The sequence below is a fragment of the Galeopterus variegatus genome, unplaced genomic scaffold (genome assembly GCF_000696425.1).
Source record: "Galeopterus variegatus unplaced genomic scaffold, G_variegatus-3.0.2 Scaffold8232, whole genome shotgun sequence".
Classification (NCBI taxonomy): Eukaryota; Metazoa; Chordata; class Mammalia; order Dermoptera; family Cynocephalidae; genus Galeopterus; species Galeopterus variegatus.
This window is the reverse complement of record NW_007734343.1, coordinates 112,249-130,295: the sequence shown is the minus strand read 5'-3', so window position 1 is coordinate 130,295 and position 18,047 is coordinate 112,249. Positions and strand designations below refer to the sequence as shown.

Genomic DNA, 18,047 nt, shown 5'->3' with positions numbered 1-18,047 from the left:
TAAACTTTTTTTTTTGGTGGCTGGCCAGTATAGCTATCTGAACCCATGACCTTGGCATTACAACACCATGCACTAACCAAACTGAGCTAACGGGCCAGCCCCTGATACATACTTCAGATTGACACATACTAATACTCTGTTCTCGCTGAGAAGTAGAAAAGTACTATTAGAAATAAAATTAAATAAAATTTCACATATTTACCATTTAATGTGGATAAAAATACAATGTGTATATCTGAAATATAAAATAGCAATTCATATTCATTTATAATACTAAAGTGTTTTAGGAAAAGTTTACCTTGTCAGTGTTCAAATTTATATAGAAATTGTTTTCCATACCTAGGAATTATAATGGTAAACTGAAGTAAAAGTTTGATTCTGTTAAACTAAAGCTCAAATAGATTCAAATAAAAAATATGTACAAAAATACCTAAATTTCAAAAAAGCTTTACATGTTTGTTATTTTGCAGTGATAGTTCTACTTTCTCTAACATTTAAAAAAATAAAGCTTTCTTTTATCAATATAAAACTATTCAAATTTTAAGCACAACAGAATCTTTTAAATCAGAAAAACAAATTCACATTATACACTCATAACACTCAAGAATTACAATCCAGAAAGGGGTAGTCTTCCTGAAACACAAAGAATTTCTTTTTGTCACCTCCATAATATATAATCTTTATTTCACATCATCTACATAGTAATATAATCACAATCTGCCAGGTAGATATGAAAGAAAAAAAAATCTGTCTTCTATAGCTCCTCAAGCAAATTTACTCAGTCTTCTTAGTATGCTTCTTTTTGACCTTATCTGAAGCATCCGCTGTAGGTTTTGAGGCCGTTGAACCAGTGCCATTGGAAGTTGATTTGGTTTTGCTTTTCTTTTCATGTGATGGAAACTGGTGCTGCCAGCCAAATAGCATCCGACTCAATGTATCCTCAAAAGGAGCAAAAGTCACAGTAGAAGTCTCTGTAATCATCATGGCTATCTGGAGGGAAAAAAATTCCATTTTGAATTTAAGTAAAAATGCTTTCTGTTTCTCAAAACTAATTTAATCTGCAGGAGAAGCAGCAAAATAAGCTAGATTCAGGGAAAATCCCTGTTCTTTATGAGCTTATACACATACTTAATGGAAAATAAAGTAACTCACTAAAAATAATACAAGGTACCATATTTTTTGATGCCAAATGAACCCTATACCATTTTCACAAAAATACATTTAGTATTCAAAGGGACTAAGATAAAATATCATCTGCAGTCTACATCAAATGACCAATACAGCTACCACTACTATGTACTTAACATGACAGAACTATGATAAGGACTACATTGTTATTCTCTTTAAATTCAATACCACTACTCTATTATTACCCTCACCATAGAGATGTGAAACTGAGGCTCCGAAAGGTTAAGTAATTTGCCTAAAGTCACAAAGCTATCAAATGGCAAAGGAGTTTGCAACACCCTGATTTTAAGTTCAATTACTGTCTAAGTTCAATTACTGTCAAATACTGTCTATCATTATCTAAAGTCACAGACTTTTCAGTGAATTGCAAAATAATGCACCTAAGAGGAACTATAGAAAGCCTCTATCACCCAATTTTTTCCATATACATTTTTATATATAAGGAACAGAGACACCAAGAGGTAGCATGGAGAGTATTCCCAATCCTTTATCTGGCAAAATGCACAGTGCTCAGAGGTGTTTAGATTTGCTCAAGAAATTGGATTGGTGCAAAACCTGGGGGGAGAACTTTAAGATCCAAAATAGTTCCAAAAAGTCCAGGAATTTCCAAGAGTCAGTTCTTCCCGATCACATATAATGAATCAAACTAGAAATTTTTGGAATCAAATTTCTAAAGAAAACATAACAAACCAAAACAAAAAAAATCTACATAATCCACTTACTTGGGAAAAATGGAATCAAGAATAAATTCTTATTAACTGCAACACAGTCTAGGGAGTGGAGAGTTGGACAAACTAGAAATTTTTGGAATCAAATTTCTAAAGAAAACATAACAAACCAAAACAAAAAAAAATCTACATAATCCACTTACTTGGGAAAAATGGAATCAAGAATAAATTCTTATTAACTGCAACACAGTCTAGGGAGTGGAGAGTTGGGGAAAAAGTAGATGTTCACCACAGAAGGAATATAAAGTGAAATGTATACTATGCAATAGTTAAAAATAATAAACAAAAAAGGAAAAGGGAAAAATTCTTAGAACATATCAGGTGAAAATGAGACAGAACAAGGGCTACAGTGTACTACCATTTATATAAATTAAAAATGTATTCATACATAATATTGTGAATGTATAAATGCCACTGAAATGCATACTTTGAACTACCTAATTTTGTTATGTGAATCTGACCTCAATAAAAATAAACAAAATTTTTTTTAAAAATGCATGCACATGGACTTCAGGCCAGCCATTACTAAATAGCTTATATCAGACTCAGTCTCTCACCAAAATCAATATAAAAGACAGAAATACATAAAACAACTGCTAAAAGGCACTGGAGAACAACCAATAAAAGGCAGAACCTAATAGAGCTATTATCTCTAAGAGAAAGGAAGCTGATTAAAGTGAGCTCCACATCACCCTGGCTTTTTCTTTTAAGACTATGTACCAATTCATAGAATAGGGAAATAGAAAGTAGAAGTCTCAATGGGTTAAGGAGACAGAGTCTGGAGTCTGAGAAGGCCAAAGCATCTGGACTTGAGAGCAATACAGCCCAAAGAGGAGGGAACCACATGGAAGTAAACCCAAAAATCCATGTGTCATCTGCCCTAGAGAAGTGTACCAACCTCTAAACTGTACATACTTAAGAAGGAAGAAAATTCAAAAGCCTGGCAGACAGCAATTGCTGGAAGGCCAAAGAGTTGAATATACTCTTCAGCAGCCAGCTGTTTGGTGATGAGAAGACAGGTTGGAGTTCAAGGTCAGCCAAGGTGTAACTGCCCAGGGATACATCTCAGGTTTAAATTAAGTCCCTACAAGGCTAACACTCTAGAAGGGCAAACCTGAAAGAGAATAATAGCACTAACAAAGTATAAAACCAACCATTAACAAACAGGATTAAAATAATCTGCTTGTGTATTACATCTGACTGCTTGTGCATTACACCAGAAAATGTTGAATGTTGTCCCTGCCCTCAAGGACCTTACAGACTAGTCAGACAGGCATGTAAATCAGTAATCATTAAACAGTAAAGAGTAAGTACAGTAACAAAGGTTTTCCCAGAAATACTTAAGTAAGGGATATAGATCTGTAAGTCATTACCATACAAGTAAAACGTAAAGGCATGAATATAAATGTGGGCACTTGGAGGGATATAGAGTGAAAGGAGTCTGAATATAATGTTAACCTCTAAGTTTATGCCACTATTTGGTAAGACCTAGAAGAACTTTCTTATATTAAGTTATCCTTTAGAATAGTTACAATGAGACATACTACCATAATTATCTTGGTCATATAGCTTGACTTAATGGACTGCTAATAAAATATAAAAGAATTCAGATCAAAAACAATGGTCTACTATCAGGAAAACAGCAATTGTCTTTTTACAAAATCCAAAAGAGAAGAATGTCAGGGTTTAAGTTATTTCCTGAGAACAAGAACTATAATAAGTATTTTTCAAAGTCGAGTATTTTAATACAATCCCCACTCCCAACAGACTCATCACTCAGTGAAGAAGTACTGCTGGCATTAGAAATTACTGCTGAAAAAGACCTATGAGGTTCAAGGCCAAAATGCTGTGAATTCAGCCTCATTTCAGGCCTTGATTTAGTAAGGTGACAGAAATATAACTGTGCTAAATAGAATGAATTCCTATATTTTACAAACAAAATATAAAACTGTCTCTTTATTTAGCCAACTATTAAAAGAAAAAGCATGTTACCTAAGTTAAATAGCATTTGGCTTCATGGTCTCTTGCTTAAAAAGGAAAGGAAACAAAAGAAAATAGAAGCCCTAAAGATAATTTGGTATTTTCAACATATCCTAAAATATAAAATTTGGGTAAAAAAATTGTTTGGAAGTTCTGCCACATTCTTTATATAATATCTCAACTTACACAATTTCAAAATGCCCAGAAAAATGTGACACACAATGTAAGTTCTTTAAAGGTACAAATGGTGGGCCGGCCCATGGCTCACTTGGGAGAGTGTGGTGCTGATAAAGGTACAAATGGTACTTACATACTTCTATATCCTACATAGTGCCTAGCATTGAGAATACAATGAATGAATGAATGAATGAATATAACATCTACCTCACAGGAATAATTTAAAGCCTACCAGAATATATCTATATTAGTAAAATTTGCATAATTAACTCTCTCCCCACCAAGAACATATTTTTTCCTGTCTCCACCTAATTCCAAATAATCCTTTGCAGTGTAACTCAAGTGTCTATTCCATTAAACCTCATCAATGTCTTCCAATGAAAGTCACCTTCCCCTACAATGAACCCCTGATGGCACAAGGCATATTCAACCACGTTTTCTGGTTGTTCTATGCTTTCTCCATAGGTGATGTAACTCACTCAGACATCAATAATTATTAACCTAAATGACTCAAATAAATTGAAAACTTAGGGTTTACTTTTTTATTATAGGTCCTTTTCAAAAAACTGGGCAAATGAATTGCTCATTTCTGATCTATATCTTTAGATAAATAAGTGTGGAAGAATTAAATACAGACAGACCTATGAAAGAGCATTTTGGTCATTTACCAGTCCACAAATACATATTAAAAATTGACTACATACACCAGACACAATACAGTGATGAATGAAGCAAACTTAGTCCCTATCAGCATAAAGTTTAAAAGTAGAGTGTACATGTCCTCATATTCCTTTATAGACAATAATATCTTGAAGACAGAGTTTGAGTTTTATTTAAAGCTTATATGACTATTTGTATCCCCAAAAGGGTGTAAGAAAAGTGTCCCTCACTCACGTATTCAACAATACATTATCTGAATACACCTCACAACAGCATTCAGTACAAGTGACCAAACCATCCTCCTTAAAACCATCTTTTGGTTTTCCTCTTAACTCATCAACCATTCCTTTCCAGTTTCCCATTCTAGGTCTTCCTTCTCTAAATATTAGAGAACTTCATGGCTCTGTCCTTGCTCCTGTCTCACTCTATACTTTTCTTCCTATGTAGTAAAACTGCCTTCCCAAACTAATTTACAAATTTCATACAATCTCGATAAAAATACCAAATATTTTTTATGGAGTTAGACAAATTGCTGTTAAAGTTCATATTAATTCAAGCAATCAGGAAAAAGAAAAAAGAACTGTTTAAAGTACTGCCACATTCTTTATATAATATCTCAAGTTACACCATTTTAAAATTCCCAGAAAAATATGACACACAATGAACTGATGAAGAACAAAGCATCTGACAAAATTCTACACCCATTCTTGACAAAAACTCTCAGCAAACTAGGAATAGAAGGGAACTTCCTCAACCTGATAAAGGGCATCTATAAGATATTTATAGCTAACATCATATTTAATGGTAAAAGGCTAATTAAGTGTTTTCCCACTAAGTTCAGGAACAAAACAAAAACATCCACTCACACCATTTTCATTCAACATTGTACTAGAGGTTCTAGCCAAATAACATCAAGATTAGGGCTGGTCAGTTAGCTCACTTGAGAGAGTGTAATGCTGATAACACCAAGGTCAAGGGTTTGGATCCCTGTTCCACCCAGCTGCCAAAAACATAAAAATTAAAAAATAAATAATAACATCAGATTAAAAAGGAATAAGTAAAACTGTCTTTATCATAGACAAGATCATGTACAAAGATGCTCAAATCTCTAGTCATCAGAGAAATGCAAAATCAAACTACAATGAGATACCACTATATACCTATAAAATGGCTAAAGTTTATTAAAAAGGAATAAGTAAAACTGTCTTTATCATAGACAAGATCATGTACAAAGATGCTCAAAACTCTAGTCATCAGAGAAATGCAAAATCAAACTACAATGAGATACCACTATATACCTATAAAATGGCTAAAGTTTAAAAAAAAAACAAAGCCTGACAATACCAAATATTAGCAAAGATCTAGGACAACTGGAACTCTCATACAATGCTGGTAGGAATGTAAAATGGTACAACCATTTTGGAAAACAGTGTGTCAGTTTCTTAGAAAGTTAAACATATACTTTACATATGACCTAGCAATTCTATTCCTAGTTATTTATCCAAGAGAAATGAAAACATATGTCCACACAAAGTACCCATGTCCATAGCAACTTTATTCATAGTAAACTTATTCAAATAATCAAAAGCTGAAACAGTCCCAAATCCATCAACAGTTTACTGGATAAAGAAATTGAGGTATATAATGCTACTTAGCAATAAAAAGAAATATGCCACAACATGGGGAAATGTCAAATACATTATACTGAACAAAAGAAGCCAGACACAAAAGAGTACATACTATGTGATTCCATTTATATGAAACTAGAGAAAAGACAAATCTAATCTATAGTGATAGAAAGTAAATAAATGGTACCCTGGGATTACAGGTAGTGGTTGGGCTTTACTGGGGTAGCGCACAAGGGAACTTTTTGAAATAATAGAAATGTTCCATACCTTGACTGTGGTGGTGGTTACCCAGATGTACAAGTTTGTCCAAACTCATCGAAATGTGCTAGGGGTCTTCAATAAGTTCATGGAAAGACACATGTTATCTTTTAATTCCATTTTTCCACAACCTTTTTCAAGTACCCTCATACTCCTAGACTGAATATAGTTTATTATACATAAACTATACTTGCATAAAGTTGATTTTTTTTAAATTTTAAAGAAGCACATTCGTAAGTATTTTGTAAATAAATATTAAATACTACTTCATTAAAACATTTTTTAAAAGTGATCCTGATGAAGTTGAGTCCTGTACTACACCTTAGGAAACAACGTTATTCCTCATACCTAGAAATGGAGTTAATAGGTCACAAGATATGTGAATCTTCAACTTTGTCAAATATTGCCAAATTGCTCTCCCAAGTTCCGTTCCTGTTTACACTCCCTCCAAATTTGTTTAAAATAGTTTATACTCTTCATTTTCACTTCCTCTTATTCACTTAATGATTAGAATCTTTTTCTATCCCCTCCCAATCCACTGAAATTGCTTTTACCAAGGTCACCAAATACCTCTTAATTTCAAAACTCAACAGCCTCTTTTCAGTTTCAATCATTCTTGACCATTCCCTTTGCTTTATTTCACAATAACTCTATTTCACAATAACTCATACTAAGCACCTAACAGATAATTCATGCTTCTCAAACTTTTCTCAAATCATCTCTGATGGGACAATGTGAAGTTGACATAGCCCAAAACAGCCAAAGACATTCCAGATAAAAATGTCATATTTTAGCTTATCTACTAGATATCCACATGCAAAAGAGAAAAGTTGCACCCTTCCTCATACCATACCCAAAATTAACTCAAATAGATCACAGACTTAAATATAAGAGCTAAAACTAAGTGTAAGAGCTAAAACTATAAAACTCTTAGAAGAAAACATAGAGGTAAATCTTCATGGCCTGGATTTGGGAATGGTTTCTTATAAATGACACGAAAAGTACACATAACAAGGAATAGATAAATTGGACTTCATCAAATTTTAAAAATTTGTGCTTCCAAGGACACTTGTCAAGTGAAAAGAAAACTCACAGAATGGGAGAAAATAATTGCAAATCTTAAATCTGATAAGGATCTAGTATCCAGAACATATAAGGAATTCTTACAACTCAACATTAAAAAGACAAATAACCCAATTAAAACTGGGCAAATGCTCTAAATAAACATTTTTCCAAGGAAGATATACAAATGGCCAACAAGCACATGAAAAGATGTTCAGCATCATTAGTCATCAAGTAAAAAACCACAATGAAATGCCACTTACACCCACGAGGATGGCTATAGTAAACAGACAGACAAAACACGGAGGTGATGATGTGTTGAAACTGGAATTCTCTTACATTGCTGGTGGTAATATTAAACGATGCAGCAACTTTGGAAAACACTCTGTCAGTTCAAAAGATTAAACATAGAACAACCAAATGATCTAACAATTCCATTCCTAGATGATATACCCAAGAGAAATGAATCACATGTCCACACAAAAACTTTTACATGAATGTTTATAGCTCATCATTCATATTAGCCAAAAATTAAAACAACCAAAGTGTCCATCAAATGATGAATGGATAAATGACCTACAGTTGGGGGTATTGGAAGAAATGTGAAGTGACTGCTAATGGGTATAAGGTTTCTTTTCGAGTGATAAAAATGTTCTAATATTGATTGTGGTGGTAACTGCACAATTCTGTGATTATACTAAAAACCATTCAACTGTATACTTTAAATGGGTAAACTCTATGGTATGTAAAATATATCTCAATAAAGCTGTTAGAAAAAAATTGATACAGCTTAAAAGTTGAGGACTGGAAGAGGACAGCACATGTGAAGAGATTTTGCCTCAGATATCTGAAGTACGTGAATTACAGCCACTGCAGACTACTGAAGCAAAAATAAATGATACCTACGGTGGCTTGGTTTTTTTCTAACATACAGATTTGTACAACATATTACTGTTTTCCTCTTAAGAATTCTGCAGGTAACTTTTAAGCCAAAAATATCTAGTTCGAAATAGTTAGCCATAAAATTCCCTAGGCTTAAATAATAATCTTATCCTAAAATCAATTGTCTACTTGTGAATAGGGAATAATACCTAATAATGATAAGAATAATCAGAACTAGCCTCATGATACAGCTACAAATAAAATTCATAAGATGTACCAGACACAATGACAGAATGACAAGTATCATCTCCAATCTTCTCAACAGTCATACAATGAAGATAAGAAAACTGTTATTCAGAGACATTAAGTGACTTGCCTATACAGACAGTAAAACTAAGATTTGAACCCAAAACTGCCTGTCTCTAGTCCTGTGATCTTACACCATACTACCTCCTATCTTCAAGAAGTAATAATAATAAACCTTCCACCAAGGCAATTATACTAGAAGAGACTGACCACAAGTATATCCTAACATAAAATCTTAAAACTTCAGAGCTTAAAGAAAACTGAGAGAACATCTACCCCAAGTACCTCATTTTACAAATGAGACAACACTATCTTTGCAGTCTCTGATCAGCCTTGGCTATTTCCACTACTCTCTGTCCTCCAATATACTACTAGGCTACCTACAAGTGTTTCCTGATAGCCTCGGCATAAAGCAAATGAGGAATCACAGAAAAGCTATGTTCAGAAAGTCATGAATATGCTGAATAAACCCCCCAAATTTATCTTTTTGGATTTCAATAACAATAAAAAATAAATATTCCTCTTACTTGCCCAGTATGCAGGATTCCTTCAAAGGGGAATGGTTATACAGGATTTGTAATACTGATCACAGATACTTTGAACTCTTACCTTTGTGGCCACAATAAAGATGGTATAAAGGAACATAAGATTATGCTTTGATATTGCCAGATGCTTTGTGTGCTGGAATGTGAAGATAATTGACCCCAGCAGGGTCACCTTGGAAGGGCTGAAAATAAAACACATTTGAAGTCAGTAAGTAATAAATATAATCTATCTCTATCTTTCTCAAAGAGTGCTCTGCAAAACACTAATTTAATGGGCTATTAATAGGTGTAACACAAAAATAAGTTTCATGAACATACAAGTACTTATAAAATTTTGGAAATGCTAAGTTATACAAAGTTAAACACCTTTCTTCACAGATAAATTATTGGAGATTTTAGAATGTTAACATATATTGTGACTCTGACAAAGAGAATACATTTCTATATGGAATATTTCTGAAATGTATTTTACCATATAACACTTTTTCACAATTTGAAAGTCTCACATTCCACAGCATGATTTGCAATTCGTCTTCACAAACCTTAGTGCTAAACAAGTTCCCAGGGTGGGGTTGGGGGAAAAAAAGAAAGCCCTGATTTGTAGCATTTGCCCTTTTCCAAGGTGTAAATGCTCCCAACACGGCCAATTTCAGGCTGCTGCCTGGAATGGAGAAGAGATGTACATAATTGGCTCTCATAAAACAGTATGAGCCAGCTCCAGCATATCACTTAGCATATGCTCCCACACAGCATATCAGCTTTAGTTAATATCTTCATATATTAATGCTGAAACTGTAAAGTCTATAAGATGCTAATCTACCAAATAAGCATTACTTTCATGTTATATATTTACTAAATACTTAAAGTATATCTCAGTAACAGATCATTGTATACTCCCAATACTTACAAGTAGAAAAAGATAAATGATAAACTCTAAGAATGTTACACTGAAAAAGATAACAAATTTAAAGGTCTCTGTGAGCCATTTTATAGAAGCTAAGCTATTTATTTAATTATTAGAAGCTAAGGATTGATTTCAAAACAGGGTTAGATACAGGCAACAGGGGTTTGAACCTTGCTTGACAATATGATTCAGTAACATTCATGTTTTAGAACAGTGATCTCTAAAATTTTTTGATTGTACATCCCTATTGGTTAAAAAAAAAAGTGTTTTAAGACACTAATATATCTTTATCAATTAGTTTATAAACTATATACATGTGTAACTATAGGATAAAATGTATGCAAAGTTAAAATTTTAAAAGGATGAGATAAAAAACAAATGGAATTAGATTTATCTTGATGTTATTTTGCTATTGTTTCTAATAGTTTGCTTTATGCACCACATTGGCTCATTATGGGCATCGCCTTGGCATACACACTTGCATTTTGGATTGCATTCTCTTAAGGACTGAATCTGAGAAACAAGGATTTTGTAGACAATAAATTGGGGCAGGGCATTGGAGAAGGGCTGAGATTTAGGAAAAAGTCAATTTTAAATCAGAGCATGAGATTTGTTAGGAAGACTGGGATGCATTTAGAAAATTTTTATACGTATTACTTTCCTGTGAAACTAGAAAACAAGTTATCTGCTTCCAAACTGCAATGATAGAATAGGCATAAGATAACAGTTACAGACATTCCCATTTTTAAACAAGAGAAAATAGAAAGAAGAAAGAGATCACTGGTCTCAAGCAATTTTGAAAACCAGCAGGGAAAATTCCATTAGGTTTCAAAGCCTGGGAAAAATCCTCTGAACCTGCAGCTCCAACCTCTACACTCATGGCTCTGGCCTCTGTATCCATGACTCCAGCCTGTGGGCCTGATGTCAGGCCTCTGGGTCTGTAGTTGCCACCATAAAGTCATTCTTTGTTTTTGCTGAAAGGTAGCCATATGTTTGCAGATGAGCAGTTTTATAAGCATGTTTCCTGCCTATAGAATTTTGGGAGCCTGACAGCCTTTTTTCATTTCATTCTGTCTCTGCCCTTTCAGTCCAAACTGGCAGTGTTTCTGCTGACTTAACATTTCCCAAACCCTTGTGAGTCTCCTGTGTATGACACAGGGATCCATGTCATTAGACAAGATAGTCCTCCACAGATCTTTCTTGAATAATCTCATCTCTATTCCTGGCTTCTGCTGTGATGGCTGAATGGATCCATGAATCATATACAATCCCCTCACCACTAGCAAAAGGTTGTCCAGCCACACCCTTACCCTCTCCACAGCAGGCTTTCCTAAGAGTGAATTTCCTAATTTTATCATTTTTTTGTAATCTGGATAGACAGAATTTCCCAAATCATCAAGTCCTGGTTTCTTTCTTTTCTTTCTTTCATTTTTTTATTTTAGCAGTTACTCCTTCCTCTCACACTTCACTATAAGCATCAAGGAGAAACCAGGCTGTACCTTCAACACTTTGCTTGGAAATCTCCTCAGCAAAATATCCAAGATCAATGCTTATAAGTTATGCTTTCCACAAAACTGTAGCAAACAATTTTGCAAAGTTTCTGCAGCAATATAACAAGGATCACCTTTCCTCCAGTTTCCAATTATCATGTTCCTCATTTCCTTCTAAGCCTTCACCAGCACCTTTAACATTCATATTTCTACCTACATTCCACTTATGACAATATATGTATCCTCTAAGACCATATAGGCTTTCTCTAATGTGCTCCTCATTCTCTGATCCCTCACCAGAATTTCCTTTAACATCCATATATCTACCAACAGTCTGTTTAAGGCAATCTAGGCTTCTTCTATTACACACTTCAAAATTCCTCTTGCCTCTACCCATTATCTAATTTCAAAGCCACTTCCACATTTTTAGGTATTTGTTATAGCAGCACTCCACATCCTGGCACCAAAATCTGTATTAGTTTCCTGAGACTGCTGTAATAAATTACCATAAATTGGGTGGCTTCAAACAGAGAAATTTATTCTCTTATAGTCTAGAAGCCAGAAGTCCAGAATTAGTATCACTCAGTCAAAATCAAGGTGTCTGCAAGGCTATACTCCCTCCAGAGACTCTAAGGGAGAATCCATTCCTTGTCTTTTCCAGCTTCTGGTGGCTGCCAGCATTCTTTGACTTGTAACTACATCATTCTAATCTCTGCCTCCATCATAACTTTGCTTTCTTCTCTTCTATGTGTAGTCAAACCTCCCTCTGCCTCACTCTTATAATACATGTGATTACATTAGGTCCAACTCAGATAATCCAGGATAATCTCCTCATCTCAAGATCCTTAGCTTGAAAATATCCAAAGACCATGTTCCCATATAAAATAATATTTAGAAGTTCCAGGGATTAGGACCTGACATCTCTAGTTGTTCAGCCTACTAAACTTATTTACTATAAAAAATATACAGAAAAAAACTAGAAAAAATATACTGATATATTTAAAACAGTTGCCACTAAGCAGAAGATTATAAACTGCTTTTCTTTTATGTTGACACTTTCCCCCAATTTCCATAATGCATATATTGTACATTTTAAGAATTGTGGGTGGAAGATGAAGAAAGAAAAGGAAACACTCTAAAAGAGTTACTCTGAAGAGGGAGGAAACCTTGACTTTGTTTTTTTTTTTTTTTTCCTTTTTGTCTTTTTTCGTGACTGGTAATGGGATCGCAACCCTCGGTGTCATGCCCACACCACGCTCAGCCAGTGAGCGGACCGGTCTCTATATGGGATCCAAACCCTCAGCGGGAGCACCGCCACACTCCCAAGCGCCGCACTCAACCGAGTGTGCCACCAGGCCGGCCCTTGACTTTGTTTTTGATAGGACTAGACACTTAAAAGAAATGGACTGGCCAGCAATGAACAATCTGAAAAGGAAATTAAGAAAACAATTCCACTTTTAAAAGCATCTAAAAGAATACCTAGGAATACATTTAATCAAGTAAGTAGAAGACCTGTACACTAAAAACTATAAAACATTGTTGAAAGAAATTAAAGATCTAAATAAATAGAAAGACTTCCTATGTTCATACATTAGAAGACTTAATATTAAGATGGCAATACTATTCAGAGTGACCTACATAATCAATGCAATCTCTATCAAAATTCCAAAAGCATAGTTTTGCAGAAATGGGAAAAAAAAAAAAACAAGATTTTTGAGAAACCCTCATATTCATATGGAATTGTCAAGGGCCTTGAGTAGTCAAAACAATACTGAAAAAGAATAAAAAAAAAAAATAGGAGATTCACACCTCCCAATTTCAGAACTTACTACAAAGCTACAGTAATCAGAATGGTACGGTACTGGCACAAAGATAGACATATAAACATATGGAATAAAATAGATAGTCTAGAAATAAACCTGTACATTTATAGCCTGTTGATTTTCTACCATGCTGTCAAGTCTACTTAATGGGGAAAGAACACTCTCTTCAAGAAATGATGCTGGAGAACTAGACCCACATGCAAAAGAACAAAGTTGAACTCCTACATCATATGACATATAAAAATTAACTCAAAATGAATCAATGATCTAAATAAAAGATAAAATTCTTAAGAGAAAACATAGGAGAAAATCTTCATGACCTTGGATTTGGCAATGAATTCTTAGATATGACATCAAAAGCATGAGAAACAAAAGGAAGAGGAGTGATATCAGCAAGATAGCTGACTAGAAGTTCCTCGAATTTATCCTCCCAACAAAAAGAAGAAAAGAAAATGTGTAAGCAACTGAATTTCCATGAAAATAACTAAAAGAGAGCACCAGAGTACAACACCACCACCCAGGATACACAGCACAAAACCCAGGATGGCCACATAGAGAAGGGAAGGAAATACCTTGAAACCACCACCCCATCCCCAAGTCATGATCAACTAGGAACCACATGCCAGATACCATTGCCTTCCACCTGGGGGCCTCACCAGACGCACCTGCTCAATCATGTACTTTCAAGCCTATAAAATCATGAGCCAAATAAGCCTCTTATCTTTATAAATTACCCAATGTCAGGTGTTCTATTATAGCAACTTAAAAACAGACTAATACAAAACCTGAACTGATGTGGCAACCCACTTCCCACAGAACAGGAGCCTGGGCCAAGCAGAGCAGTCAAACCCCCAGGTACCTTGTATGCCATGGATAAATCCCACTTGGTCATGATGTGTAATCTTTTTGACATGTTGTTGAATTCTGTTTGCTAATATTTCATTGAGCATTTCTGTATTAATGTCCATCAGAGATACTGGCCTGTAGTTTCCTTTTCTTGTGGTGTCTTTGTCTGGCTTAGGTATCAAGGTGATTCTCATAAAATGTGTTAGAAACTATTTTGTCCAGCTCTATTTTGGGGGAAGACTTCAAGAATTATTGGTATTAATTTTTTTAAAAGTTGCTAGAATTCAGCTGTGAAGCCATCTGATCCTGGACTTTTCTTTCTTGGAAGGTTTCTGATTACAAAATTTCAATCTCTTTATTCATTATTGGTCTATTCAGACTTTTTCTTCCTTATTAAATCTTGGTAGGTTGTATTTTTCTAGGAATTAATCCATTTCTTCTAGGTTATCCAGTTTATTAGCATATAATCGTTCATAATAGTCTCTTATGATCCTTTTCATTTCTGAGGTGTCTGTTATAATGTCTCCATTTTCATTTCTGATTTTAGTTATCCAAGTCTCTCTTTTTTTTCTTAGTCTAGCTAAGGGTTTGTTGATTTTATTTTTTCAAAAAACCAACTCAGTTATTGATTTTTTTCCCCCAAGATTTCTTAATTTTCTATTTGATTGATTTCTATTCTGATCTTTATTTCCTTCCTTCTGCCAGGCTTGGGTTTAATTTCTTCTTTTTCTAATTCCTTGAGACACAATGTTAGGCTATTTATTTGAGGTCTGTCTTCTTTTTTAATGTAGGCATTTATTGCTATAAACTTCCTTTTTAGAACTGTTTTTTTCCTGCACCCTGTAGGTTTTGGTATGTTGTGTTTCCATTATCATTTGTCTTAAGATATTTTTTAATTTCCTTTTTATTTCTTCTTTGACCCATTGGTTGTTCAGGAGCATTGTTTAATTTCCACATATTTGTGAATTTTCCAAAATTCTGTTATTGATGTCTAGTCTTACACCATTGTGGTTAGAAATGATACATGATGTGATTTCAATCTTCTTACATTTCTTAAGACTTGTTTTGTGGCCTAACGTATGTTCTATCTTTGAGAATGTTCCATTTGCATTAGAAAAGAATGTGTATTCTGTTTCTGTTAGATAGAAAACTCTATATATGTCTACTAGGTTCATTTGGTCTAAAGTGTAGTTTAAGTCCAGTATTTACTAATTAATTTTCTGTCTGGTTGATCTGTTCATGTTGAAAGTGGGGTATTGAAGTCTCCTACTATCATTATATTGCTATCTTTTTCTCCCTTCGTATCCATTAATATTTGCTTTGTATATTCAGGTACTCTTGATGTTGAGTGCATATATATTTACAATTATTCCATCATTTTGTTGAATTGATTCCTTGAGCATTAAATAATAGACCTTTTTTGTCTCCTGTGAATGTTTCTGACTTAAAGTCTATTTTATCTAATATAAATATAGCCATCCCTGCTCTCTGTTGGTTACTATTTGCATAGAATACTTTCTTCCATCCCTTCACTTTCAGCCTGTGTGTGTTTTTAAAGCTAAAGTTGGTCTCTTGTAGACAGCATATAGCTGTATCTTGTTTTCTGTTTTGTTTTGTTTTGTTTTGTTTTGTCCCTTCAGCCACTGTATGTCTTTTGAATGGAGAATATAATCCATTTACATTCAAGGTTATTATTGACAGATAGGGACTTACTACTACCATTTTGTTACTTGTTTTCTGATTATTAGTAGATCCTTTGTTCCTTTCTTCCTGTCTTGTTATCTACCTTTGTGATTTGGTGATTTTCTGTAGTACTAAGCTTTGATTCCTTGCTTTTTATTTTTTGTTTACCTCCTATAGTTTTTTGCTTTGTGGTTACCACAAGGCTTATATAAAACATCTTATAGTTATAATAGATTATTTTAAGCTAACAACTTAACTTCAGTCACATACAAAAACTTTATCATTTACCCTCCACTCCTAATTTATATTTCTGATGTCACAATTTACATCTTTTTATGTGGCATATGCCTTAACAACTTGTATCTACAGTTCTTTTTTGACTATTTTCTCTTTTAACCTTCATATTGGAGATATAAATGATTTACACACCACCATTATAATATTGGAGTATTCTGAGTTAGACTATATATTTACTTTTACCAGTGAGCTTTACACTTTCATCTGTTTTCATATTAGTAATTAGCATCCTTTTGCTTTTACTTGAAGAACTCTCTATAAGGCAGGTCTAGTGGTAATAAACTCCCTCAGTTTTTGCTTGTCTGGGAAAGACTACTTCTCCTTTATTTCTGAAGAACAGCTTTGCTAGGTAGAGTATTATTGGCTGGCAGGGTGTTTTTTTTTTACTTTCACCACTTCGAATATATCATCCCATTAGGGTTCTGCTGAGAAGTCCACTGACAGTCTAGTAAGCATTCCTTTGTATGTGAGATGTCACTTATTTCCTGCTGCTTTTGGAATTCTTTGTCTTTGGCTTTTGAAATTTGATGATAACATGCCTTAGTGAGGACCTCTCCAGGTTGAACCTGTTGGAGGAATCTTTGAGCTTCATGTATCTGGATATCTGTATCTCTCCTAAGACATGGAAAGTTTTCAGCAATTATTTCATAGAACAAGTTTTCTATCCCTTTCTGTCTCTTCTCCTTCTTTAACTCCCATAAAATTTGTTTACTTAATGGTGTCCCATCAGTCTCATAGACTTTCTTTGCTTTTTCTTTTTTTCCCCCCAACTGGGTAATTTCAATAGACCCATCTTCAAATTTACGATTTTCTTCTGCTTTATCTAATATACTGGTGAAGCTCTCTATTGTATTCCTTATGTCATTATTTGAATTCTTTAGTCTTAAGATTTGTTTTGTTCTTTTTATGATATGTACATCTTTTTGAATTTTTCATTCAGATCATGAATTGTTTTCCTGATTTTGTTGAATTGGGTGTCTTTGTTTCTTTTATCTCAGTGAGTTTCCTTAAGATCATTATTTTGAACTCCTTTTCAGGCAATTCATAAATTTTCTTTTCTTTGGGATCAGTTACTGGAGAACTGTGTTCCTCTGTTGATGTCATATTTTCTTGCTTTTTAGTTTCATGTGTCTCTGTACTGATAACTGTGAATCTGGTAGAGCAGTCTCTTCTTCCAAATTTTACATAGTGGCTTTCATAAGGAAAGACATTCACCTGCAGATGGAACCAAGGGTGCCAGTTGAACAGGGTGTGGTGGCTCTTGTTATAAATGAGCACAGTGATGCAGCTTTATCAGCTGTGATTAATGTCAATGATGGCCTTGGGTCCCTCAGTGGCTTACGCTGCAAGCTTTAATGGCAATAGTGGCAGCAGCACAGGTTGTTAGGGTCCTCTGTCTTAAGGACTTTTGGTGCCCCCTTGTTTGTTTCCCCACATTTGGGGGTCTTAGCTGAGGGGATCTCTCTTGGTGTAAGGTCTGACATGGTCCACAGGCAGTAATGGTGATGCTGGGTTCCAGGGTGCTGGTGCTTAGAATAGCTGTCGAACTGGGGTCCTGAGTTCAGAGTCTCATGAATCTATAGTGATACC

The 18,047-nt window shown here is 34.4% G+C and overlaps 1 protein-coding gene across 1 annotated transcript in view; it reads right to left on the bottom strand.

Annotated features, from left to right (window-relative positions):
- Positions 1 to 359: 359 nt before the first annotated feature.
- Positions 360 to 18,047, bottom strand: part of TMEM38B (transmembrane protein 38B) — a 54,377-nt gene continuing 36,689 nt past the window's right edge. The window contains exons 5-6 of the mRNA XM_008592717.1: positions 9,479 to 9,596; positions 360 to 990 (exon numbers count right to left, since the gene is read on the bottom strand). Coding sequence (XP_008590939.1) covers positions 775 to 990; positions 9,479 to 9,596 — 334 coding nt within the window. The 3' untranslated portion in view covers positions 360 to 774. The remainder of the gene's footprint in view (positions 991 to 9,478; positions 9,597 to 18,047) is intronic.